General features: G+C 40.0%; 1 protein-coding gene across 6 annotated transcripts in view; it reads right to left on the reverse strand.

The window, feature by feature from the left end:
• The window catches only part of LOC149319097 (Krueppel-like factor 12), a 261,087-nt gene that overhangs the window by 115,769 nt on the left and 119,751 nt on the right, over window positions 1–25,567 (reverse strand). For all 6 annotated transcript variants that reach the window (XM_089511110.1, XM_089511111.1, XM_089511109.1 and 3 more), the window contains exon 3: window positions 4,473–5,007. In XM_089511110.1, coding sequence (XP_089367236.1) covers window positions 4,473–5,007 — 535 coding nt within the window. The remainder of the gene's footprint in view (window positions 1–4,472; window positions 5,008–25,567) is intronic.

A 25,567-nucleotide genomic window follows, 5' to 3' on the forward strand; every position in this document is an offset into this window, starting at 1 on the left:
TTTCCCCATTAGAAAGTCAGAATAAACTATGGTTTAACAAACCAGGAATGCATGGTTGAAGTTGGTATGTTTATGCTAATTGCTTCACAAGACATAGATGCTTATTTATCTGACATATTCTCAAAAACCTAAAGAAACATATATAAGAACTACAATTTTCAGCACTGCTTGTTCTCTAGTGCAAGATATTTGCAAGGCAATGGCTTTCACATTGTGTTTCAAAGTTCCTCTGAACCGTGCTAGAGCTCTCCAATAAAAAAATCACTTAAGAATTTGGCAGGATTCCCAAAGAGAACAATAGATCACCCCTACCAACTATCCTGAAGAGAAAGAGATGGGGACAAGGTGTAATTCTGGGGTGAACTTTCTGTTCACATGCTAACAGTGCCCTGAGCCTGCTCCCTGCTTTTCCCTCAATCTGACCTGCATCCTTAGTGAATTGACTGTGCATCTACAACATGCTTCAGCAACCTCTTACCATATGTAGGGCTCCTTTGGTAGTCAAGCTGACATGGGAATAGGCAAGTGGGTTTAAATACATTAGTATGGTAGAACATAACTATCTATCAGCACTGCAGTTGGTAGTTGTAAGAACCCAGGAGTCTGTTCTATAGGAACTCGGGCTGCTGATCTATCTGGCCTACCCCGATAACTCTGATGGGCCATGGTTTTATAAGCTTTCAGGCCAGATTCTCTCTCACCCTTACCTGCAGATTCCAGTAACTAACCATTTTGATTTGCTTTCCCACTAAGTCCTTCTTCCCATTCTCTGGGGGAGCAAATCACACTGTTGAGAAAATCTAAGAACACCTCTTCACTGGGCAGAAAAGCAATGCAGAAAAAGGTAAAAACTAAATGTACTCCTTAGCATTTCAGACAAATACAGATAGACATAAAATACTCCAAATGAAGCCCAGTGAGACTAGATATTGTGCAGAGCTTTATTTAATATACCTCAAAGCAGCTGCATTGGAAACAACAACTCCCTCCTTTATGACTCAAACAAATGTTCTTCTTGCAGACAATATGTAACTTCTCATAAGCCTTATAATAAAGCACCCTCAAAATGAAGGAAATATTCAAGGAGATTCCCCACATTTGCCTCCTCTACGCTTCTCATGAAAGTTGATTTTCAATGGTTTGTGCTCACAGAAGAATGCTCCAAAATCACCAATCAACTTTTAAATAAAAAACAGCTTGCTTTCTGACAGAGATAGCAAAACTGGTCGATTTATTCCATAAAACTTTATGTACACAGCAGCATCATCCATGAACTTAATGATCATAATATAGAGTCTACAGGGTAATTTTTATTGCAATTTATAGTGCAGCTACACGTACTCCACAGTTTTCAGACTTTATTGAGCTTTTATGGGACTATGCGGCTTAGACGGTTAACTATGTGCTCTTGTTCAGTCTGAGGAAGGTGGGGGTCATTCCTATATGCATATTTGACTAGTAAACTACCACAGGCTACCATAGGCTTTTAATTACTCTGACCAATCACAATAATTATTTATAGTGATTTCAAAAGTAAAATAATTTGCTAGGAGTATACAAGATTGAGAGTCACTAGAAACAAAGAAGAACATGAACCCACATGTAGTTCTAACTTACAAATACGAGGATAGGGGCTGTCATTTTTATTTTTCACAGCAAAACCTTGTGACTTTTTTTTCATTTTGATAAGAATGCTGTAGAACTCAAACTCATTTACAAGAAATCAAATTCTTGAAGGTGTTAAGAGTTGAATTACATCTAGTATATAACCAATACACCATCCAATATAAAACAAAGCCATGGAAAGAAAGATAATACAGATTGGGATAACATAGGATGTAGCATTTCTAAGCTTGGTTTCTAGCCCAGTCATTTCTGCATGCCTGTAAGTGACTATGTTCACACAGTTCGTTCTGTCCTTAAGTCTGTAAAATGATGGCTTTTCCCCCCCAGGCAATCTAAATTGAACTTCAGCTCCCAAACCTTAGCAGACTATATATATTAAGCATTTTGTGATGTCACATCTTTGTAGTCAACGTGGTCTATTGCAATTGGTACGTCTAGGCTTGTCTGTACTAGCCCCTACACCTTGAATTTCTCCTCAGACTGGCTGTGTGGTGTCTGCACTATGCCGCCCCATAACCCTTAATCAGGTCTGAACTGCTTACAATGCCCAGACATGATTCAAGGTTTCCTAGAAAACCTGGAACAAAATGAGCAACAGGTGGCTAAAAGCCCCTCAGTGTTCCTGTCGATCATCCTGCAGAAGCAAGTCACTCTGGGCTTGTTTGAGGTCAAAGTGAGGCTGGGCACCTTGTTCTGACCTCAGAGCAACTTGTACCCACAGTGGTGGCACAGGTCAGCTCATGGGAACCACAGCCACCCATTGTGTTCAGCAAGTGGTGAGGGATGCAGGGCCCAGAATTTTCTGGGGGCCAGCCTGGAGTATTCTGGCAATAGAGACAAGCCCTCTATTTTGACTAAATTAACTTAACTGATTTTGCATAAGAGTTGCCTTACCAAGTTCCCGTTGATTTAATGGGTCTACTCTAGTTGGGACTTGTAACTAGATTTAGATGTTAAACTTTTTACTACTCCTACAAAATCCCAGAGTGCACCTGCATTTCTGATTTTTTATTCTGAACTTCTAAGTCTCTTAAAAAGAGTTCCCTATTTGCATATTATCTGTGAAGACATTATGTTTTGTTCTGACAGTATTTTAGCTCTTTTATTCTGGGAATACCACCTCTTTTCTCTGGATATTCAAGCATGTACAGTAATGTGATATTCACCAGCCTCCACAAAGCACTGTGTCCAGTCCTGGGTATCACACTTCAAGCAGCATACCAATATGGTGGAACACCTCCAGTGAAGAGTAACGATAAAAGTCTGGAAACCATATGAATAAAGACTTGGAAGGTTTGGTATGTTTAGCCCAGAGAAGAGAGGTCTGAGAGGTGACATGATAGCCACTTTAAATATCTGAAGGGATGTCACGTAGACAATGTAGCAAGATTGTTTTCTGCTGCTCCAGACACTAAAACATGAACCAGCAGATTCAAATTACAAGAAAAAGATTCCACCTAAACATTAGGAAGAACTACTTTACTGAAGGAATGGTTTAATAGTGGGAAAGACTGCTTCAGAGGTTAGTGGACCATCCTTCTTTGGAAGTCTTTAAACAAAGGTTGGATGGGCAGCTTTCAGGGGTGCTTTAGCTGATCTGTACGACAGGGAGCTGGACTACTTGTACATGGCCCTTGCAGCCCCTTTCAACTCTAAGATTCTATTACTCAAGATGTGGTTTTGCCATAGATTTGTATCAGGGCAGTATGATACTATCAGTTTTATTTTTGATTCCTTTACAAATGGTACTTTGCACAGAATTCATTTTTTGTACAACAGCTACACTGTTGTTAAAAAAAAATCAAGTTATTCATCACAAGCCCCAAATCTTGGTCAGTTACTGGCACCTCCAACAATGTCAGTGTACACGTGAAATCAACTTTTTTTTAATTACCTTACACATGCAAATACTAAACTTCATTTGTCACTTTAATGTTCATTACCACAGTCTGGAGAAAATATTTGGGAGCTCTTTGCAAGCTGTTTTTATTCTGGCCACCATACATACTTTGGTGTTGCCTTTGAACTTGGCCAATTTAGGTGTCTTCCACACTGCAGAATTATAGCACCTTAAAACATTTTAATTAGGCGAAAGATTTATATGATCTGAAGAGAAACCAGGCCCTAACACACCTCTTTGGGGGAACTACTGTTTACACATTATCTTTGCAAGAAATTGTCATTTATTCACTTATTCCAAATCTCTGCTTACTTTTCTCTAATCACAACCACTTATCCGTAAGAGGAGTTCTTGTCATATCTCATTGCTGCTACGTTTGCATGGGGACTTTTCTCAAAAGTCCTTTGAAGCTCAAGTAAATGATGTCTAACAAATCACTTGTGCACACATATTTATTGACACTCTCAAAACACTTTAAAAGTTTAATGGAATAGGACATACCTTTGATGAAGTCATACAGATTCGTTTTTCAGCAGGGCTTGCCCTTCTACAAGTTTGATAGCTTCATATTTAGTAACGCTTTCCACAATTCACCTGGAACTGATGTTAAGCTAACTGGCCTGTCATTTTCTGAATCTCTTTTTAAAAACCGTAGTGTATTGGCCCTCTTTAGTTCTGAAGTACAGAAGTTGATTTTAGGGAACTGTTACAGTACCAGCTTTCTGGCTTAGTATCTAATGTGTTTTCCAAAGCTTCTCCACATACCTGGTCAAAGAGCAGATACCAAGCATTGATTTTTTAAATTCATTTTCTTACATTTTTATACTTAACAGAATAAGAAAAAAAATAGTTGGCTTGTAAAACTATTAGGCATTCCCTTATGATCTAGCAAGTGTTAATCAACTAGACCTCATACACAAACACATTTTACATGAAAAGATCTTACCTTTCACGTGACTTCTCCCATCCTCCAGTAGCGGTACTACTATGGTGTTGTTCACATTCCCTGGTGATCTCACAGCTGTGTAGACCACAGGTACTGACTGTACCACCACCGGAATGCGGTGTACATGACTCATTTTGTTGGTCTGTAGGTTCATGGGGCTTGAAGGAGGTACTGGATGGATTATGTGCAAAAACTGCTGTCCTCCAACACCTGACGCAGATGCCACAAGTGGTCCTGGAGTTAATACTGATGGAGCAGAGGCCGCTGAAGATACTGATGTTATTACTGTTGGTGATGAAGCTGGACGACTAGAAGAAGTTGAAGTAGAAGAAGGAGAAGATGCTGATGCAGTGATGGATACCGGTGAAGATGAAGCAATGGGGGATGATCGGGCTTTGTTTATTGATAAGTCCACTGGCTCAGTTTGTGTTTGGAAATGGTCTGTGGGCAAAGAGTCTTCCTCTGGATCTGCCTTCATGCTGTTCAGCAACAGGGGTACAGCTTCCATATCTGGGTAACTCTGAGTGTTTGGAGACTGAAGGGAAGGAGAGAAGGGAAGAAAAACAGGTCATCACCATTTGGAAGCCAATGCTTTTTTTAAAAAAATTAATGAATAAGTGTGTAAAAATTTATTTTAGGTATTTATTTTGGGGGTAAATAGTAGTGAGCAAGGAAAAGTTGTTAACTCACGAAGACCAAAAGTTTTCTCACTATGGTTTTTGGAGGGTTCATTGGGACATACCAGGTTTTCTAACATCCATTGTTCTGTTTTTGCTATCCTTTTTATAGGGCTGGGGACTGGCTGTGTTCACCCTACTGTGATGAAACAAGGTCGTTGATGCCCATCTTCTTTTTTCCAGAATACCTCAGTCCATCATCTGAGTCTGAAAATACAGACAGTACCAGCCCATCATATTAGTAAAAATCTTGACTGGAGGGGAAAGGGGGGAAATATATGCATGCCCACCCCTTCTACTGCTTGGCCATGTACAAACTAGAATGATGTGAAGAAGGAGGATGTTCCAAAGGACTTGCCCAGAGCCTCTCTAAAGTATTCATCTATGTTTCTAAACAAGTTGAATCCACTACTTTATCTTACCTGCTTCATGGATGGAACATATCTGAACCAGCCCTTCCTTTGTCATTATTTACTACTATTTAGACAGTTCTTCCTTACAGTGAAATCTCATTATACAAGTGTTACCAGTCTTAAATATTCAAAGATATAGTCATGTTAGTCTGTAGAATCAGTACGTAGACAGATCTTCTAGCACCCCTGAGAATAACTGAAAGTAAGAAGTTGGCAGCATGAGCTTTCATCGACCATGAATTTGAGGAAGTAGACTTAAGTCTATGAAAGCTCATGCTGCCAACTTCTTTCTTCTTTCAGTTAGTCTCAAAGGTGCTACAAGATCTCTCTACATACGGTCTTAAGTAATGAATTCTTTCATGTAAACACAAGCTTTTCTAAAAAATATTCATTCTTATGAATGTTATCTCTGTATTTCGAATGGACTAAGTCATCATTAATTCACTTGCTTTTTTTCCATAGACAAGTCCAATAGTTCTAAAATAAAGCTACTGTTTTATTGTACAATCTTGTGGCACAAGGATTATGTTTTTAACAGAAAGCTACGTGTGTTGTTGGAGCACTGCAAATTCACAGGCAAGGCAATGCTGTCCATTTCAACTTTCTACCCGCTCGCTCCCTTTTCTCCCAAAACAGTTGGTCCATTTCATAGTTACCTCATTTCTGTCACCTGAATCACATTCTCATATTTAGTAGGAGGTTAGACTCCTCTTTCAACATTACAGCTATTGAACATCAGTCTCAGACAATTATTTGGAAAATATGTAAATAATTTAAAGAAAGGGGAGCAAGATTTTCACAAGAGAAAAACACAAATAAGGGCTTACATTCACAACCTACTTAAACCTCAGCAGCTCAGATTCTCTGCACATGCCAAAGCTGATTAACATAAACATTTATCAGTGTTGGCTCTTTAGCTGTAAGTGTTGAAAAATGTGCAGCACTTCCTGTTTCTTTGCAGACATGAACAGGGCTGCCCTCCGGGTTGCAAAGGACTCTATGTGCATATTAGAGGCAGACAACTGGTTTTGAAAGAGTTGAAAATAGTATGATGAAACCATTTCTTTTTTTTTTTGCTTAGGTGTATATCAGAGATAGCTATGGTTCCCATTGGTGGATGACTTATGCTTGGTGGATAGGTGGAGTGTGGTGGTTCTGCTGGGCCCCTCAGTGACTTTCAATACCCTCAGCCTTGCTTTCCTTCTGGGCAGTCTTGAAGGGATAGAATGTGGAGGCAGAAATATTGCAGCAGAAGAAGTACTATTATACTATGTAGAATTAGTATTTTCTGTGTGGAAAATACTGTTTCTTGTGCAACAAATGCTGTTTCTGTGCAAAAATGTCCAAACTGTGTGCAGAATAAGTCCCAAATTACAAAGATTTGCACCAGCCAGTTCTCCCACACTTAAGAAAGATATTTTGTTTTACAAATTTTCAATTATTTTCAAGTGCTCCCCCCCCCCCTTTTTTTTTTCTATTTACAATTCTCAATAGAAGTAGGGAATAGTGGAAGTTAATCATGCAAAACATTGGGAGAGTCAAAGATTCATCATTCTGAGAAATTGTTTTCTTTAAGGATTCTAGTATATCCATGCCAGAGGAGTCTTAAACAGAAACCACACACAAAACCGTAGCACTTGTGCATATGCCTGCATCTTTCCTAAGATCACAAGAGCAGCCATGCTAGACCAAACCAGCATCCTAACTGCCACAGTGACAAAACAGATGTTTATGAAAAGCCCATCAGAAGGACATGACAAGTTGGTGGCTATTGCCCCAACGCTCTCACACACAGGACATAAGCCAGCATGGGACGCCCAGCAGTATGGTCCAAGTACAACCCCATCATCCTACTTTCTGCACAGATGGTCAGCAGCAAGTCAGCCATCTCTGTACTGTCACAACCACCATCTTGTAGACGCAACAACAGCATAGGCAAGCTTAGTAACTGCCTGTCACTATTACAACAAGCTGTGCTGTCTGCTTATAAAGCCCATCGTGTCACCATTTTCTCCAAGTTGCAGATGCCACAAAGATAACCCAAGAGCTGTGTGATTTTAAGGATGGGATTAAAACAAGCTGGAGAGGCAGCAATTTGATAATTTTTGAAATTATATTACCTCCCATCTCTTTGTGAACCCCAGAAACCTGTTGTGCTCAGCAAACACATTTAAACAAAGAATTTCTTAGAATTTAAATCTCTGTCTACATCAGCATCAGATTGATAGCTCCTTTCAAAACTGGCCGGTTACAGGCTAGAATTCATTCATTCACTTGTTCATGTCTTTTCCCACAGTTATGGCACTTTGATACTACAGCAACTGCCAGGCCTCTGTTCTATGAAGTCCTAGGATTTGTAGATTTATGAAGCATTCTAGAATTCTCCATGAGTGAGGTGTAGTGCACAGCAAGCTACAATCTTAGGGTTCCACAGTCTGCAGCCACTGCAGGTAAAGTGGAACCATAGGTCTACAACTGTGCAGCATGCAAGGGACCTCAGAAAGGAGGGGACACTAGTACTGGTTATCATTATTATTACTGTTACTGTTATCTTCCTCTAACATGCATGTGGCTTTGAGCAAGAATCTACAAGTTTCAGAACATTCACTGGGTGTAATATAACAAGAGGACCACCTGCGATCTCTCTCTCTGTCCCTCCTTCCCTCCCCCCCCTTTCTCTCTCACACATAGGCAAATACACTATATTTATGGCCCTGGGTGACCTCTGTTCACACCATAAATTCATAAAATTTTATTATGCTATTGATACATGCTCTGTTCAGCACTAGCACCAAAGATTGATCTTATCTTTCAAGGGATGCCCACAAACCATGTGAGCCTAATAGCAATTGCTGATCCCAACTAAAGCAGACCCACTGAATCAATGGAATTTACGTAACTGATGGCTTACCAAGTTCCTGTTGATTCAGTTGCACTAATAATTAGAAGTTTCTGTTGATTCCAGTTAGGACTAACAATTGGAGCTGGCCCTAGACTTTAGACTTTATCTCATTATTCCATATAAATGATGATCAATTGTTCACTGTTATTTTGGGTAGACCTGCATCAAAAACACATCCATTATGTGTTAATGGGGCATTAATGCTTTGACTAATGCCCTGAAAACACATATTTTTCTGCTCTCCCATGTTTATCAAATCCTCAGAAGATGGGGGAAAGCCCAAGTAGCATAAATTATCATTACTGGGTCAAAAATTAAGATGAGCATATCAGCCATATCTGTAACTAGACAGATTTAAGTCTGATCCTCCAGAGACAAAGCTACTGCTACTCCTCTTGTTGACATATGCTTTCCTATGCCCAAATTACTTTGCAGTGCAAATTAGTACTGTCAAGCCTGAATATATTACAAATTAAAGGGGAGAAATATATACTTCTTTTTTTCACACAGAAAATAATATCTGTTCTATGAGTGTACACATAATTGCATATTATAGACTTGAAATTTTAATGGGATAAAACCAAATGCTGTGAAATGCAGCTGTTTTACCAAAATGATTTAGTGTCTTGTGAATTGGCTTCAATAAATCAAGCTCTTTATGACCCAATGAGATATAATATGATTATTTTCAAAGGAACGCAGCAAGGGAACACAGAGGAAGCAAGCTTCCCTTCCGCATGACAGGATGGCTGCCTATGAATCTACTGAATCACTATTTCCTTAGGAGAAATCTCCACCTGCCATGAATTTTGGGTCCCTGACAGAAAGCACAGAAAGAAGCATTTTGAGCTGTTCTTACACAGCATAAGGTGCACCAAGCACAGAGGCTTTCTTTAATATCCAGTTAATATTATGATGAGCATCCACACCTTATTTTATGAATTTAACTATGTGATTCTCTTCATGTTTACTTGGAAATAAGCCCCACTGAGTTCAACGGTATTCACTTGCAGATGACTACAAGACTGCCACTTCTGCATTTCACCACACTGAATTTATGGAAGTTACACAACTTGAAAATTCAGCCTTAAATTAGGCATCCAGCAAGGAAGCTTAAACGCTACAGGTATTATCAGTTAAAGAAGCAATTATAAAGTGAAAAACGTGTTCAGTTGGCCTCCATCGGCTGGCATGGTATTCACTTAATAGTGGTGATGGGCTGTGCCAAATATTCTCCAACTGGATAGTCTCCTTTGAATTAGAATCCTTGGAAAAGTGAACAAATGTCTAATACTAACTTCACTAAAAATTCAACATGTTTCATTGCTGTTTAGTAATTTTTTTTTAATTTGCTGGCTGCTGCTATGTCTCAGTGCCATTTTTTTTTCTTATTCTACTTGCCCTGCAAGTTTAACCTGATTGGCAATAAGAAAAATTACATTAACATGTTTACTAGTATATGTATTATTAGCACATCCTCTCTAGCATTATGAAGTCATGTGCAGCATCACAGGAAGTGCACAAGTGAATTGTGCTATTTGGCAAATGAGGGCAGATTTAAGATGAGGGTAAGAAGAGCAAAATAAAAAGTAGAAAAATGGCTCTGCACAGAAAAAAAGCAGGCAAGAAAACATAAGGATGCTTACCAGCATTAAACAATATAGATACTTTTGCCAAAAGCACAGCAAAAACAGAGATGCTTTTCAGCAGGAAAATAAACAGAAAACAATGCAACTAATTTTAACCCAATCCAACAAATATTAATATTACAATTGGCTTTTCCACACAAACATGCAACATTGTGTAAAATAAGTCACAAGAGCTTTTGGTTTGACTAGTTCAATCTACAGATTAATCACCTAAAATATTAGCTGATTAACTGTTGGAGTGTCTTATTTCAGTGAAGCTAATGGTACCTTTATTTACTTAATGAAGCTGTTGTTTTCTATTGCATTATAGTAATAGGGATAAACTCCTTTTTTGACAGTGATTGGTAGCTTCTCTTGTTAATGAATTATTAATTTATCACATTCTTTCACCAGTATCTTAAAGTTTCTGAAGGAAGTTTTTGGTAATATGTAATTTAATGTACATTTAAAGTTGTTTTGGATTTAAATATAGCTGTGTACCCATTTCAAGTGACGTAACTGTTACTACGTGGATGGGAGACTGTCAATGAATACCAGATGCTGTAGGCTATATTTCAGAAGAAGGAACTGGCAAAATCATCTCTAACTATTCCTGGCCTAAGACAACCCTATGAAATTCATGGGATGACCTTAAGTAGACAGGTGACTTGAAGGAGAATAAACACAAAACTGCAGAATTAATTGTTGTTGTTGTGTGTCTTCAAGTTGTTTTCTACCAGATAACCCTAGCATGTGGTTTTCTTGGCAAGATTTTTTCAGAGAGAGTTTGCATCTGCCTTCTTCTGAGGCTAAGAGAATGTAACTTGGCCAAGGTCACCCAGAAGGTTTCCATGGCTGAGCAGGGATTTGAACCCTGGTCTCCAGAGTAGCAGTCCAACACTCAAACCAACACTACACCGTGCTGGCTGTCCAGAATTAATACAAATAAACAAATAAACATGTTAAATCAATCTTCTAGTTGTATTTTGTTGTATTAATCAACTAAAATTATCTAATTGGATGAAATCCTCATAAGACCCCCAAATCTTAGCACATAAAATTATACTTTGTGTCAAAGTCTGACTTCTGTTACATCCAGACTACTGATAAAATGAGCATTGATGAAACCCTGAAATGCCATAGGATGGCAATTAAAATCACATATCCAGTTCATTCCCTGAAAACCTAATGGTAGTCACAGTGAGACAGAGTGGTCACTCTAAGACCGAACAAGCAATCCAGTGCATATGAGCTCCCTTTCAAAGACAGAGCATACATCTTGCAAGGCTTGTCGTTCAGCCTATATATCACTGTAACAACAAGCCTGTCATAGGTTCTTCTTAGAAGGGAATTTAAAGTTCATGTTAAGTTCAATAAGGCCTTTGCATCAAAGGTTATGAGTGATGCTAGACTTTTATTATTAATAGAAATCCTTCTCAGATTAGCCTCGCCAAAGAAATGACTAGCTTCAAACTATGAATCATAATTCCCAGGAATGCGGGTGCCTAGCAGATTTTTTTTTTCCAGAGAGCTGTCAGGATGTATCCAAATGACAGGCACATGGATTCTGCCCAATCTCATGAATGCTACATAGCAAGAAAATAATATTTTATGTGGTCAGAAATGCACAGTGTTGGGAAATACAAATAGAAATTCTTGCTGCCTACATACATAAGTGTGTGTGTGTGTGTGTGTGTGTGTGTGCCAAAAGGACCAATGCACTGAGCAGAATACTGATAAAAATTTCACAACATTAGGAGGAAGCTGACTGTAAGGAGAGGTATTGTAATGTTACTATCAGCTTTATGTTTGTTCTGCTTAAAGAAGCACCACTGAATCAGTTCAAAAAGTGAGCACTCAACACACTATGAGCTATAGGAACAAGATGGAAGCTTGCATTAGACATTTCTGTCATCTCTCATTCATTCATGGATCTCTCATACCATTTTATTTATATTCCATGTATATCCCATTTTCTTCTCCAAGGAGCACAATGGGTTTCTCTTCTCTCTCATTTGGACCATCACAGCAATCCTAGGAAGTGGGTTGAAAAGTAGTAACTAGCTCCAGATCATCCACTCAGTGAATTTCATGGCTAAGTGAGGATTCAATGGATTTTCCCATTACTCATCTGCTTGGAGACTGGCAAACCAGGTGCTCCAGTAAGTGGGAAGGAGGCTTTTGTTTACAAGGCTTTAGGCTCTCCCGCTGTCAGAGATAGTAAGGTGCTAAAGACTGGGCTTTTTCAACATTGCGTGTCGATGTGGAATAGCCTCCTAAAGTCGTTTTGCTCAGTACCACCAATGCTTGCTTTTAAACATTATTAATTTTTTTTATTTTAGTAAGCTTTTGCTAAATGTAATCCTTGACTTACTTTATATTCTTGTTCGATTTTAGTTTGGATGTGATTGAGTTTCCTGCTTTTGCTGTTGAATATTATTGTTCCTGTATTTTGATTTTGACTGTAAGATACTGGATCTTTTATAGAAAAGCAATGTAAATCTCAATGATTAATAATACAAAAAACAGGTTTCTCTCTAGCAAACAGTTGACCAAGCCTAGTGCTATTTCTATTTAAACTGAAAATCTTTTCTTGGATCTTTCCAAGAATGAATGATATTATGAATGACAAGCCATATGAAGACTAACCCCAAATTTTAAGAAGTGAAGGGGAATCTGCAATAAAGGAAATGGGAAAAAATAAATCATCAGGAACAGATGATATCCCAGTTGAACTGCTACAGTGTCTAGATGGATGCAACTTTAATGCTAACTGAAATATGCCAACAAATATGGAAAACAAAGCAGTGCCCAACAGACGGGAAACTCTTGATATATAGCCGGCCCTTCCCTTACGCAGGGGAACCATTCCGGATCCCCCTACATAAGGAGAAATCCACATATGCTTGCGCCCAGTTGCAAACAATGGGGAATATGCTCACGTGTGCCATTTCTTTAAATGTTGCATGGCTTCAGTGTATACTCGAAGCCATGTATGGCACGGGTGCACTGTACATAACAATTGACAAGAAAGGAGATGCAAAAGACTGCAGCAACTATAGGACAATAGCACTAATCTCACATGCAAGCAAAATCATGCTCAAAATTCTGCAGCATAGACTCCAATCATACATGGAGAGAGAAATTCCAGAGGTGCCAGCAGGATTCAGAAAAGGAAGGGGCACTAGGGATCACACTGCAAATATACGATGGCTAATGGAGAGCACCAAAGAATTCCAAAAAAGTATCAGCATGTGTTTTATAGGCTACATCAAAGCATTTGATTGTATAGATCATGAAAAGCTATGGAATGCACTCAAAGACATGGGGATGCCACTACATCTGATTGTACCAAGGACAAGAAGCCACCATCAGAACAGAATTGGGAAACAGAGTGGTTCCCAGTAGGCAAAGGAGTCAGGCAAGGCTGCATCCTATCACCTTATTTCTTTAGTTTATATGCTGAAAACATCATAAGAAAAGCAGAATTAGAATCAGTAAAAGGAGGAGTGAACATAGGCAGTAGCAACATTAACAACCTAAGATATGCGGATGACACCATAATATTAGTAGAAGAGATTCAGGAATTGAAACAGTTAATAAGGAAGGTCAAAGATGAAAGTGCAAAGGCAGGTCTGATGCTGAATATAAAGAAAACAAAAATAATGACCACAGAAGAAATACAGAGATCCAATCTAGACAATGAGGAATTTGAAATAGTTAAAGAATTCCCATATCTAGGATCAAACATTGACCAGAGTGGAGACTGCAGTCAAGAAATAAGAAGACTAGAAATGGAAATGGCAGCTATGAAAGAACTGGAAAAGATCATGAAGAGCAAAGGCATACAACTGAGCACTAAAGTTAGAATCATTCAGCCCGTGGTATTCCTAATTACTATGCATGGATGCGAAAGCTGGACAGTGAAGGAAGCAGACAGAAAGAAAATCAACTCATTTTTAATGTGGTGCTGGAGAAGAGTACTTAGGATATCATGGACAGCCAAGAAGACAAACAAATGGGTTCTTGAACAGATCAGACCAGGGCTCTCCTTGGAAGCAAAGACGATCAAGTTGAGACTATCGTACTTTGGCCACATAATGACAAAGCACAGATCACTAGAAAAAACAATAATGCTAGGAAAGGTAGAGAGTAGAAGAAAGAGAAGAAGACCACAGATGGATAGACTCAGTCAGCGGGGTCATGGGCAAGGGCTTACAGGATCTGGGCAGGGCAGTGGAGCATAGGGATTCTTGGAGATGTCTCATCCACAGGGATTCCATGAGTTGGAACCGACTCAAGGGCAGCTAACAACAACAACAAATATGTCCAAGAAAGGACCCTGGGAGCACAAAGGTTAGGTGCTAAGTACCTACACAGCAACAATTGGCCAGGGGAGGGGCTACATTAGAACTGCAAAGAGTCAGGTCTTTTAAATACATCCATAGCCAGTGATACTTGCTTGGAAAATACTTAATGATGTGTAAAAGAAAGTAAACATGTAGCTGCCCTTCTTCAAGATAACAGGTTACAGTTCCCTGTTTTGTTTGGTTTGTTTATTTGTTTTAAATGCAACATAAAATATCAATGCAATAAACTCTAAATTTTTAAGACACCATAGCAGCATTCCATATATTGCCCCTTTCTAGAAACCTGACAACTCTTACTCACCCCAATACCAAACCATCTTTAGACTGACAGTTTTGTTTAAGTCCAGCAATGATTAACCTCTTTTGCTCCACACCATTTTGCTTTTGGAAAACTTAGTGAAGCAGCAAATGCTTAACCAGAGGGATGAAAAAAATGATGACTCAGTGTTTGTCAGTTTTAAGGAGTGGAGTGGCTGTTCTGAATGATGAGTAATTTCTTTTCATCCCTTCCAAATGGTATTGGTGCATTCAGTCTGCAGAAATATCACTTCAGCAGATGAAACTGGGATGCAAGACAACATATATCCTTTTTGGGAGGACAGTTGGGAAAGGAAACTGGCCTGGAAACTTGTTTGCAGATGGGAGGCAGATGCTTTTGCAGCAGTATCAAGAATGCCTATACAAAACATATCACCTATAGGATGATGAGTACACCAAATGTAAAAGAATGATGAAAGAATTTTAAATGTTATCAACAAAAATAAGCCAATTTGTTTGATCCGAAGAAATGAAGAATCTTGTGATAAAATATATTTTCTTTGGTTTAAACTTTTGTGGATTGTAGCCCACTTCATCAAGCACTGTTGGTTTTTAAGATACCACAAGACTCTAAATCATTTTGGTACAATACACTAACACAATTACCACTCTGGAAATCTGTATTAGCCAATGGCCTCCTGAACTATAGTCCACATTTGCAGCTTTGACTTTTGTGGATTTGATTATTTGTGTTTTTGGTTAATATAATAATAATAATAATAATAATAATAATAATAATAAATGCTTTATTTGTATACCGCCCTTCTTCCAATCAGGGCGGTGAACAGCATAGTAACAAATACAATGTACAATATGCAAAGACAATAAAACAATTTAAAATATAGCTTAAAAACAGATACTAGCCAGCTCAACATTGGCTATCGGGGAGGGGGGGGGGGCTAACTAATATGTTCTCTCTAGGAATTTCTAGATCCTCCAGTGCAGCTCTGCCAGACGTTGACCATAGAGTTGTGCTGAAAGACCTAGATGTTCCTAGAGAAAACACTTCTCTAGGCATTTGTAGGTCCTCCAGCATGATTCTATGATCAAATTCTGGCAGATGTTGACCACAGAGTTTCAGTGGAAGACCTGCATATTCCTAGAGATGTTCTCTCAGGTAAAAAGAATAGTGTTTTTTTATTTGCATTTTTCCACATTCATGGGGGTCCTTCATCCCTAGCCCCAGAGAATGTGGAGGTACCACTGTAGTCCTTTGGACCATGTGGGGTCAGAGTCTGAAGCCTGAGAACACACAGAGACAATACACAGGGTCACCATGATTTGATTCTTAAATTAGCATAATCATCAAGTTGTAGTTGCCACACATGCCACTCTTTAAGCAGACTGTGGCTCCATGTGCACATTTCCCCCTGGTGAGTATACTGCTGAGCATGGGTAAGCATGAACCAGGCTGAAGTCAAGTTAGACAGCATTGGACAGAGACTTAGGAAAGCCTTTCAGACACAGCTTCAAGCTTGAGCTAAATGATATCTAACCTTACAGGTTGCTTGTAAAATAATATTGGAATGCCACAATATATTTCAGCTTCAGCCCCCAAAAGAATGAATGGAGTACATCTGTGATGAACTATCTATTTAACTTTCTGAGGCACACCTTTTTCTGTAGCTTTTAGAGATGGTGAGACATGAAGCTGTTTCAAAGATTCAAAATGTTCTCCTTACGATGACCCCTTTCCATGCCAAGCAGCTCTGACTTTATCTGTGAATAATCTTTGTTTAAAATGCTTGCTAACATTGGCCGGTTCTGGCTTAAGGGTCTTCTGAATTGGACTATAGACAGCACTCCATCCGACTGTTTTCACATTCACCTGTCCATTGAATAAAATGCCCATGAACAGCAAAAGAGCTGCCTATATTTGAAACCTTCATGCTGCTTCAGCATTTCATAATCTAATCAGTTATCTTATCAGCTTGCTCACTCTGCTTCTCACAAGAGTCATATAATACCTCTCTTGTTTTTTTTTAAGTTTATGTATCTTGAAAATCGTATGAACCATTCATGTCATTTTAGTTTTAGCACCAGTTTAGGAAATTAACCAGGACATCAGAACAGGGGTCCCTCATACCTTGTTATCAGATAAACCCATTGGTATCCCAGATACCATGATTGTGATTAAAAAAACCCAACAACACAGGCGGTCAATTGAATTACATCCATATAATCAAGTATAAAGGTGAGCTAATGACATTTAGATGAGAACATCTCTGAGAATGCTTGTGAATTGCGTGTGTTGTCCATAGAGAGAACAAGCATGTTTATGACTGTACTAGCAAGCTAAAAAGAATAACTTTACAAAAAATAGAAACTGATCTTTATTCTTGAAATGTTCATTGCTACAAACACAGATTACATAATAAAGCCAGTACTGCTCTTCATACTTGCTAAACTGACTCACAAATAATATCACAGCAACAGCTCCACTGACATTTTAGCTTGACCTTTACATCTATGACAATGTCAGTGCAGACATCCTACACACTCCAAGATAGTTAATGGGTCATAACAGTTCTACTGATCGTGCATGATGTTTGTAGGGACCAAGAACCCCTCCTTCAAGGTCAAGGGATGTTTCCCCTCAACCACTTCAACAGATGAGCTCATATTTCATACATCTGCAGTGAATTGCAAATAAGCAAGTGCAGGGTCCATCAAGTGAACAAGTTCTCTTTCAATCTACCTCTCAGAAGGGCAAGCTCAAGATAGGCAGGCGCCAACATTTAACGTTAGCTCCTTTTGCATCTCCAACATGTACTCAAATTATTTTAGTACTGGGCTCCTTAGGGACATTGTTGTGTTGAGTATACTCATTCAACATAAATATGATAATCAGGTTTATTGTGCACTGCGTCAGATTTCTACAGAAAAATTATGACCTCATCAGTTTAACCATATGTGTGGGGCTGAGCATGACCTTCATCACCATTTGAAAGACTATTTTTATGTATCTGGATTCACAGTTCCATTCTTGAGAGGGGAAGAATACTGATTAAATATGGAGACAACAGTATAGGTTACCTACAAGTTATATATTCAGTAAACATATGTACAGGCCTAGCATAATTGTTGCAAAAACCAGACAGGAGCTGGGATCCACATCCTAGCAAGAGGTTCACAACAAACATTGGGAGAAACTTGGCATAGCAACTACCATTGCTTGGACATGAGAATATGAGGGAATAATGTTTTTCTTACCAGAGTGTGAGAACCTCCATGATCTCATTGCCTCAATAACTGACTGCCTGGAAAGGTATCTATCTGAAAAAGCAATTCTAATTCTTTGCCAAGAAAGACTCAGTTCTATTATACTCTGTTTAAATTAAGGCACAACTGGATAGTTTAATTTAGTATTATTTTTTAAAAATCTGGTTTTGCTAACTTTCAGAAAGCAATGGCACACAGCAGTAACCCAACTGTTTATACTCATACTATCGTTTTTGTAACCTTCCTGACTTCTGAAACTTTATCAGGTATTAAATGTACTCCATCTGTCCTCTAGAACTACAGAGTCACCTGTTGTGGCAAAATCCACACAGATGTGGACCACAATGTAGGCATTCTACATTTCGTCACATGCATAACTGTAAACAAGGTTCACAAATTTGAGCCATTTGCCATGTGTATGGGACAGCCAAGATCAGCAAAAAGGTGAGAGAATGTGGGATGGGTGGGTGGGATCATGAAATGGTCTTTCCCTTTCTAAATGGTGAGGAAGGACAGGGGATCAATATAGGAGCTACATGGCATGTTGGTTCAGGAATGGAAACTTTTGCTTGGGGAGGGGTTTGACTCAGCTGAGACTCTTCCTAGGTTTTGGTACTCTGGTCTTGGTAACTAGTTGCACTGGCAATCTTTACACAGCTCTTAAATATCTCTTCGGCTGCATTTGCACTGCAGAATTAATGCAGTTTGATACCACTTTAACTGCCATGGCTCAATGCTATGGAATCCTGAGATTTGTAATTTGTTGTGGGACTTGAGCTCTCTAACAGAGAAGCTAAATATCCCACAAAACTACAAATCTGAGGGGCTTTCTACATTGCCATTTGGGACGTCCTCCGGACGTCCCATTTTAAAAAAGGGGCGTCTCTTTTAGACGCCCCATGGCCTAGTACGGACTCCGTCCGTACAAGATGGCGGCGCCCCTTCTACATGGGCGCCGCCATCTTTACGTATCGGACGCACAGCGTCCAGACGCGTCGCGCCGCTGCTGACGTAGCGAGCGCGCCCCTGGCGCCTCGCTACGTCGCAAACGCGACGCAAAAAGAAGCTCCATTTTGGAGCTTCTTTTTTCGGTCCGCGCGGGAGTCGGGCCGTCTGAAGGCTCCGGCTCCCCCGCGGACCTTCTGGCGGCGGCGGCAGACCGCCGCAAAGCGGCGGTCTGTACCCCGCCTGAGAATTCCATAGCACTGAGCCATGGCAGTTATTGTAATGTCAAACTGCACTATTTCTCCAGTGCGGATTGGACCTTAGTTATTTGAACCAGTATGAAAAAATAGTTCTTGTTCTACAGTCAATACATATATAACACTATGGAACCACCAATGACTGCTGTCCAGAAAGACTGCAGATGCTACGTTGGATCTGCGTGTGTTTCTTTCAACCTTCCTGCCCCATTCCACCATCATCATCCCCAACACTCACACATTTGGTATGTAAAAACCATACACAGTTAGTGCAGCTATTTCATTTGTGTCACCTCAGAAGAAAAACTGAAGCTTATCAGCTGTATTTATGTTGTTGTTGTTTGAAGAACTGTCTCGGCATCAGTGTCATATAATTTCTTTTCAATGTAATCATGTCAGATTTTAAATTAGAATAAATTTCCTTTGCAAGCACTATTTTTATTTTATAATTTATCTCTTTATCAAATAAAAGTGAAATCACTCTCTCTACCCCCACCCAAAGCATGGCATAATGCTTCTCAGAATTTCTAACATAAAATATGCAGGTAGTCCATTTTTCAAACAGCCTCTTAAACAACACCACTTCCTGACATACTAACTTAAATAATCAATATTGCAGTGTACAATTTAAATTACTTGAAAAAACACAGAGTTACAATTAATGACTCACTATAATGATGTATTAGACTTCCTTGTACAGCTGTAAACATGACTCCTTCCAAATTTATTCTTCTAGAAAATTCAACTAGAATTTAATAAATACTGTACTAAGAATAAATTTTATAACTGTCTGTGGATATCAGCTGAAGTTTTTTTAAAAAATGAGCCTAGCATCTGCTCTCTTGTTAGAACAAATATAAGAAGTTATGGAGAGGATTAAATCTGCACTCTGGAAATGTAACGCTTAGTTGAGAAAGTGACACATCTATAATAAAACATTTGCTTATTTTCCAAAAATAAAAGCTAGACTATATTAGGTTGAATGTACTTCATATAATGAACAGTGATGGGAAACTATGTTAAAAACACATAGTATCAGAATAAAGTCAGAGCCAGCATGGTGTAGCGATTTCAGCACTGGGCTATGACTCTGGAGGACAGACTTTGAATTCTGGCTTGGCATATAAACCCACTGAGTGAACTTGGACAAGTCACCCTCTCTCAGCCTCACAGGATGGCGATGGCAATGGCAAACCCCCTCTGAAGAAACTTGCCAAGAAAACACTGTGATAGGTTAGCCTTAGGATAGCCATAAGTTGAACAACTTGAAGGCACACAACAACAACAACAACAAATCAGAATCAAGACCTGCAAAATATGCGAAGGCTACATCCAAATGCAGCCTATCAGTTAGGTGTATGTAGCATAGTGAATGGAGGACTGATGTTAAGGGACTGATACACAAAGTTACTTTGCTCCCTGTTGCCTCCTGTGTGAGGTCCAGTTTTACTTGCTGGTGAGGTGACAGAAGGGTGGTTCACTGCCACCCATTCTATGTAGTGGTACCACTGCTTCTGTAACCTCTTGCTTCTTCCTCGAAAAATTAAGAAGTACATCAAAGAGTGCATGCTCTATGGATCTTGGGAAATGCAACTGCCCTTCTGGTCACATTGGTAATGCTGCAGCTTATCTTCCCATTTTCTATTACAGCAGTAGTATGGGAGTGGGGATAATGGGATGTTAGCTTGCTTGCTTGCCTGCCTGCCACACAAAGAACTAACTGACTGATCCATTGGCAGAGCAGCTATATGTCATGCACCCACTCTGTATGGTGGATAGAGTGGCAGGTGCAAAGTAAACTGGCCATTGCTTTCACTGTGGTGGGTACTGCCTGCCAGGAAAAGACAAGCAGGGCCAGCATGGCAAGAGGAGCCACATGTTTAAGTAGGGCAGCCATCCCTCTATTTGTCTAGCCACAGAGTGAGCCAAGTAGCCACTCCCTAGGCCAAATCACTACCTCAGGTAGCTATTGGATAAGTGTGTGTTGGGGAAATGAGGGTTGGTTGGTGCAAGGTTGGTGCAAGGTGTGCTCAACTGTGGGGTGTGTGTGAAAGAAAAGGTCTATCACAGTGGCAAGTTAATATGTGCTTACGCAAAAGTATGTCCTATAGTATTCAATCACCATCACACAACACCTTGAAGTGGGGAGGAGAGGCAAAAGGCTAAAAACAAGCAGGACAGAACTGGGGTGAGTGATAAAGAAAACATTTATATGAACTGGAGAGAAACCAGTTTTATATTGTTCTTATTTATTTCGTATGTGAATGGCCTATGGTCTAAGCATTACTAAATTACTGCTGCTGCTGCTGCTGCTACACTGAGAAATGAAAGGAACTAAGGGGGGGGGGGAGAAGCAGGGAACTAGCAATATAATTTTTAAAATGATAATAACAGTTATAACAGAAACAATGATAGTAATAAAATATCCATTTAAACTGAACACCGTATATGTATACTTTGAACAAAGAGAACAATTTCTCAAACTCTAAAATGTCTTGGGCTGGCCCCATCACTGGAGAACCAACTTACTGTTTTGCTGGGAATGCAAAATGAGAGGAGCTGTCAAGCAATTGGCAGAGAACATGGTGTTAGACTATGTTTGGCTTGTTGAATCCCACTTTGTACAAGACTTGATTTTCTGTTCAACACTGTGCACAGCAGTGTGGCAGCACCTAGGGTTGCCATAACCCGGCTGCAACCGGGTTTTTCCCGGTTTTGGCGGCACCTGCCCGGTCATGGCACGGGTGCAGCCAAAAACCGGGAAAAGCCCGGTTGCAGCGGGGTTGCTAGGCAACCCTGGGGCCTCGCTGCCCTCCTCTTCCTCCACCGCGCATGGCCGTGCGGAGGAAAAGGAGGGCAGCGAGGCCTGGGGCGGAGGAGGCTGCAGGGAGGCGGTGCCACTTGGGCGCAGCCGCGCCAACCTCCCCGCCTCCCTGCAGCCTGCTCACCTCCTTCCTGGTCTCCGCGGGGGGCCAAGAAGGAAGCGAAGCCCCGGCGATGGCCAGCGCTCTCCTCGCCTCCTTCCTGGTCCCTGCGGGGGCCAGGAACGAGGCGAGGCCCCGGCGATGGCCGGCGCTCTCCTCGCCTCCTTCCTAGTCCCTGCGGGGGCCAGGAACGAGGTGAGGCCCCGGCCATTGCCAGCGATCGCCTCACCTCCTTCCTGGTCCCTGCGGGGGCCAGGAACAAGGCGAGGCCCCGGCCATCGCCGGTGGCCTGCTCGCCTCCTTCCTGGTCCCTGCGGGGGCCAAGAAGGAGGTGAGGCCCTGATCCTGGCCTCCGATCGCGGCGAGGCCCGGGGCCCAGGCGGGGAGGGAAAGCCTCCTTAAGTGGAGGCTTTCCCTCGCCGCTTGGCCTCCGCTCCCCGCCGCGATCGCGAGGGGAAATGTAGGACAAAATTTTCAAATGTAGTACACATTTTGTGTGTTCTACATTTGAAAATTTTGTCCTACATTTTCCCGGTTTGGAGGTCTGGCACTATGGCAAACCCAGCAGCACCACATCTATGTTCCCCCAGAAAGGGTCTTGATGTTGATGTGGGATGTAGGTCAGATCAGTGCATTTACTGATCAATCTTTCTTGAGTGGGAGGCTTATTTCACAAGTAATTGCAAAGGGTAAATGGAAGAGGAGGAGGAGGAGGAGGAGGAGGAGGAGGAGGTGGTCTCTGATTTTTGCCTAATAATGGAACATGTTTCATACCATAATCAGCCATGCATGCCAGTAGATATGCTGGTAAATTTATATTCCATCTTTCATCAAAGAAATTCAGGGCAGTTTGCATAGTTCTTGTTAAGGAAAATGCAACATGGGACATACAGTAGAAGAAATAAAACATGTATGTGAAAGTCACAGTGACTAAGCAAGAGCAATTAAGAAGCCACACAGGTGAAAAAGCTAATGTAATTTAGAAGTCTTGAATGCCAAGGACAGAATTATAGAATGTACAATTGAAAACACCTGAGATTCATTAAGTGTACAAGGTGAAATGATGAAATTCTTAAGTATGGGTTGAACTATGTGAACCAATCAAAATGAATGTACACGCCCACTGGGTGGAAACTGACTAGTGGGTGGTGATTAACAATGGCTATAATAATTGCTATGTTTGCCAATGTATTTTGTGGGTATTTTGGAGATATAGTTTGGAGTATTGGAGATTGTAGAGATTGTGATTTGTAGGGCATATAGTATTTGTATATAGTAGAATAAAGTAGATCTTTTGTATAAGACTACTGAGTTGTCTGGTGTCTTGAGTGAAGATACAAGAGCCAGCAGGTTCCTGGAGAAGTGTGAAGACTTCTGAGGAAGAAGAGTGAGAAGGCTTGGAGAGTTTGTCAGGGTCTTCAGCCTATTCTCTGAAACTCTGCTGCTTTGGAGAAAAGCATTAACCACTGGCCAAAGCTGGTCAGCTCCGCTGCATAACAAGGTGGTGAGTTAGAGCCAGAGGTGAAGAGCTACAACTCCCATCATCCCTGACAGTTCTTCCCCCTTTTTATTCTCACAACAACCCTGTGGGCACTCTTAACTGATAAGACGAAGTGAGTTTCATGGATTTATGTATATCTAGGCTTTCCCGAACTTAATGTGACATTCTGACTACTATAGCACATTGAAGCTACAATATATATTTTGGGGTGTAAGATGTTAAAATGTTGCAAGCTGCAATATAGTGCTTCACTTTTATGATATCAGATGATTCTGGAAAATACACAATTTTAATGAAGGAGCTTTGTGAAATTAGCATACTGTGGTTGGTTTCTGTATTATTGCTAACTTTGCCACAGTGGTGAGTCAAGAGGTTTGGTCAAAGAATCGGATTGTGTATCTTAACAAAAAAATAAAATAAATGCACATTCTAAGCATTTTATTATTTATAATCTAAATGTTTCTTTTTGGGTGGGTTGAGCTGATGCTATAATCCTCTGAATCTGAAGGAAATAATGCTGAATACACCAAAGATTTAAAAACTTGGCAACAATTCCAGTCTGGGAGATAACAGAAAAACAGTGAACATTCACAGAACTGCCCAATGTATATCTAAGAAAAAAATCCAAATGATAGTGATTTATTCTCCCATGCAAATAATGCTTGGCCAGCAAACAACAAATAACAAATCCATCAGATTTCAGTATGTCTAAGCTTCTTGGGCTTCTTCTTTTGCAAGCAAAAGCTAAAGCCTATTGAAAAAGCAAAGAAAATACAAAGCTTACAATTTCTTTTGCCAATTGGAGTTTTCAACATATGAAGAACATAAAGCAAAAGCAAGCTGTGGAGACATTTCATAATTCTGCCCGGGCAATCTCAAATATTGTCTACCTGGAAACCTCACCTTCTTTGTGCAATGTACAAATTTCAGTTTGATTAGAAAAAATTTCTTCATCCAATAAACTGACAAAATGGAGCCTCGAAGTTACATATTCCAACAAGAAAAAGGATTGCTTCTTGGAAGCAAAATATCACCCACAACATCATTTGACAACGCCAAAGCAATATCAAAAGTTACAGTTATACTGCAGAAGGAATGAAGTCAATGCCTTTGAAAGCTATAATCTCAATGTAACCTAGTTATTGGGGAATTATTGAAAGACTATTTAACAGCAACTTATTATTTTTGACTAGTAACAGGATTTTCTAAAACATTCTGCTATATTTACTACTGACCAGTATTTCTGAAAGATGCTGGAATCAGAAGCAAGCCCTTCCAGAGTGTTAGTCCATGGACTTAGCAACATTTTAAGACATGTTATTTGAAGAATTATTCTGGCCAATTTCTTGTAGACGGTATTCCCCCAAGTGGAGGATTGCTTTGAATTTAACAAAAATGTGAACTTCACTGACTGAAGTGATTTGTATGGAAACTGAAAAAGAAGATAGAAGAACTATTCTTTATTTGAGGGAAAAGGTAGAAAATGTTTTTCAAAAATATTGTCTCCACAGTCAGCAGCAGCTTGCTGTTTTCATATGTCACACAGTAATTGGTACAAGTAACTAACAAAAAAATTATGCAATGCTCATGAAACTACTGAAACCACATGAACAGTCAAATGTTACATATTGGTAGGATCTCATGTGTTCACAGACTGTGATAGTGTTTCACTGTTCAGTGGGAAATAGCCATTGGTAGATTCTGATCAGGAAAGAACAGTATCGTTCATATCACTTTCACTTCCAAGGTTCAATGTGCAGTGACAGCCATTCTTGAGAGGTTCATCATCCACCTGTAAACATGATATTGTGGATTGAGCAAGGCATAAAGGGCAACACCCGGAGTTTGCTGGGGGGCCAGATCAGCCTCCTATAAGATCCTGGAGAATTCTATTCCCACACATTCAATTTTTTAAAACAACAAAAATATATTTAAATG

The sequence above is a fragment of the Sceloporus occidentalis genome, unplaced genomic scaffold (assembly GCF_023333645.1).
Source record: "Sceloporus occidentalis isolate IW3139 unplaced genomic scaffold, rSceOcc1.0.p SCAF_2, whole genome shotgun sequence".
NCBI classification, from domain to species: domain Eukaryota; kingdom Metazoa; phylum Chordata; class Lepidosauria; order Squamata; family Phrynosomatidae; genus Sceloporus; species Sceloporus occidentalis.